The sequence below is a fragment of the Chrysochloris asiatica genome, unplaced genomic scaffold (assembly GCF_000296735.1).
Source record: "Chrysochloris asiatica unplaced genomic scaffold, ChrAsi1.0 scaffold00452, whole genome shotgun sequence".
Lineage (NCBI taxonomy): Eukaryota > Metazoa > Chordata > Mammalia > Afrosoricida > Chrysochloridae > Chrysochloris > Chrysochloris asiatica.
This window is the reverse complement of record NW_006408970.1, coordinates 800413-803219: the sequence shown is the minus strand read 5'-3', so window position 1 is coordinate 803219 and position 2807 is coordinate 800413. Positions and strand designations below refer to the sequence as shown.

General features: G+C 38.7%; 1 protein-coding gene across 1 annotated transcript in view; it reads left to right on the top strand.

Annotated features, from left to right (window-relative positions):
• The window catches only part of TEKT3 (tektin 3), a 62656-nt gene that overhangs the window by 14674 nt on the left and 45175 nt on the right, over window positions 1–2807 (top strand). The window contains exon 2 of the mRNA XM_006877272.1: window positions 774–857. Coding sequence (XP_006877334.1) covers window positions 774–857 — 84 coding nt within the window. The remainder of the gene's footprint in view (window positions 1–773; window positions 858–2807) is intronic.

The window sequence follows — 2807 nt, the reverse complement described above, 5'->3', positions numbered from 1 at the left end:
AAAAAAAAAGTTAGTATTAGAAGTTGTCCCATGTCATGAAATAATCTTTGAAAAAACGTAAATAGCTACATAATGTTCTTTTATACATTATTCATTGTTAACAATCTAGGCTGTTTTCCATTGAGGTTATTAATCTAGTTTGTCTCAAAGAATATTGCTTGACTCAGACTTTCTATTTAATGTTAATCCTAAAAAGCATACTATAAAGTTGTAAGGGCACTATAATCTTCATTTTGTTAAACAAACAAAACTAAAACAATGATGAGCTGATTACCAAGGCATCTTTTCTTCTTTCATTGTTGTTTGTTGTTAAGTGACATTGAGTCAGTTTTGACTCATTGTGACCCTGTATAGGGTTTCTGAGGAGCTACTGGTGGATTTGAACTGCTGGCATTGTGGTACATTAGGAGCTCTGGTAGCATAGTGGATCCGAGTCAGGTTGCTAATCTCATGGTCAGCAGCTTGAAACTACCAGAGGTTCTGCGGGAGGAATGTAAGTCTTTCTGCTCCTGTAAAGATTTACAGCCTTGGAAAGCCTATACAGGGTCACTATGAGTCAGGACCGACTCCACAGCACATCATCACCACCATCACCTTGAAGATCTAACTCTAACCTTTAAACCAGCTGCAGGGAATACCTTTTCAGTCTGCTTCATGCTATATTTTCAACAAAATGGTTTAATAATTTGGTATAGGGAGTATTTGTTGATTTGTTTCAGTCATTGATTATAGTCAGCTTGTATTAATGCTTTCCTTTATTCACGTATCTGTAGGTGGCCCGAGAATGTCTATTTCATCGAGAGAAGAGAATGGGAATTGATCTAGTTCATGATGAAGTAGAAACACAGCTGCTCACGGTAAGTTCTGGGAAAATGGAGGAATAACACCAAGAATGCTTGTAAAAATGTGCTTAATATGTAGGAACAAGAAATGATTTTATATAAAACTGCTTGTACCAGATGTTCATAGCTTCTAGAAAAGATACATTTTTTTTTCCTTCTTGATTATAAGAGTAGTAAAAGGGGCCTTCAAGGACAAGTGGAATTAAAAAATGATGAAAAATTTCCACAAACTTTTTGAAGTCCCCTTGCATAAGTTTGCTGAGAGAATTAGAAAAATACAGAAAAGAATAAAGAAAGATTAAAGTTACCTGAAGTTCTGTTAGAAAATCACTGTTAAATTTGGAGTTTTCAGTCTTCTTTTAAAAATAAATTGTGTTTCAATAAACACCACCCAACTCAACAAAATTCACACAGACGTGTATACAGGAGTAGAATCAAGCTTTATATACAATTCTGAATCCTGCTTTATTCATTTAAAATTATAATGGGGTTGTTGTTGTCTTTTAGACTTAATTTTTAATGGCTGTATAGTATATCACAAGGAGTTCTGGTAGCGTAGTGGTTATGAATCGGGCTGTGAACCGCAAGGTCAGCAGTTTGAAACTACCAGCTGTGCTGTGGGAGAAAGATGAGGCGTTGTGCTCCCGTAAAGATTAACAGCCTTGGAAACCTTATGCAGGGTCGCTATGATTTGGAATCGACTCCACGGCACATAACAACAACAACATATTGTTCCACAATGGGATGGCCCTATCATTTTTTAAAATCCCCTCTTGTGAAGTAATTAGTTCCTTCCCTATCCTCCTCTTTTTTTTTTTTTTCTATTTTAATAACACTTCAGTGTCAAAAAAAATTTGTTGTGGTAACCGTATATGTTGTGTTGTTGTGTAGTGCCGTCAAGTCACGTGTATTAGAAAGCTTTTGCCATATAACCAAATTGCTCTTCAGAAACTTATAAACATAGTCTCCAGCTCATCTCTCTCCTCCACCTGCCATCAAGTAAATACGATATAGTTCAAAGTTCTCAGATCTTCGCCTTCTAGACTTGCTCCCCGCAAATCACTGCTATCCCTTTAAGATCCCATCCAACATGAGCCTGGGCCCTTCCCTATCTGTTTCTTCAGCTTACACATGCTATTAAATATCAGTAGGTAAGGTGGAGGGTCAGAGAAAGAGAGGAGGACCCCAGCGAGATGGATTGGCCAAGTGGCAGCAACAATGGGCTTAAGTGTGGCAACAATTGTGCGGTTGACCCAGGACCAGGCAGTGTTTCGTTCTGTTGTGCATAAGGTCGCTATGGGTTGGAACTGACTTGATGGCACCTAACAACAACAACAACAACAACAACCCCTAACGGATTGCTAGACATTGTCACTTTGGTAACTCAGTTTTTGATTCACATTCATGATGCCTAGTTGCAAACTTTTCTTCCTCCTTGGTGCCTTCCTCTTTTTATTATTGGCATCAATGTTCTGTACTCACTGGGGCTTGGCTTGCTGACCAGTGTCTTTTCAACCCCGTCATCATTTTCCAAATTTTGTAAATTCTTCCTCTGATTTACTTCTTGTCCCTGTCCTTTTCATTCCAGTCCCTTACCTTTGTTCAACACTCATGGAAGCAGCAGTCAAGAAATCAAACAACGTATTGCATTAGGTAAATCTGCTGCACAAGACCTCTTTAAAGTGTTGAAGAGCAAAGATGTCAGCTTGAGGACTAAGGTGCACTGACCTAAGCCATGGTATTTTCGGTAATCTCATATTCATGCGAAAGCTGGACAGTGAATAAGAAAGACCATAGAAGAATTGATGCTTTTGAGTTATGGTGTTGGAGGAGAATATTAAAAGTACCATGGACTGCGTAAGGAACAAACCAATCTGTGTTGGAAGAAGTGCAGCCAGAGTGCTCTCTAGAAACCAGGATGGCCAGACTCCGTCTTTCATACTCGGGGCATATTATCAGGAGGGA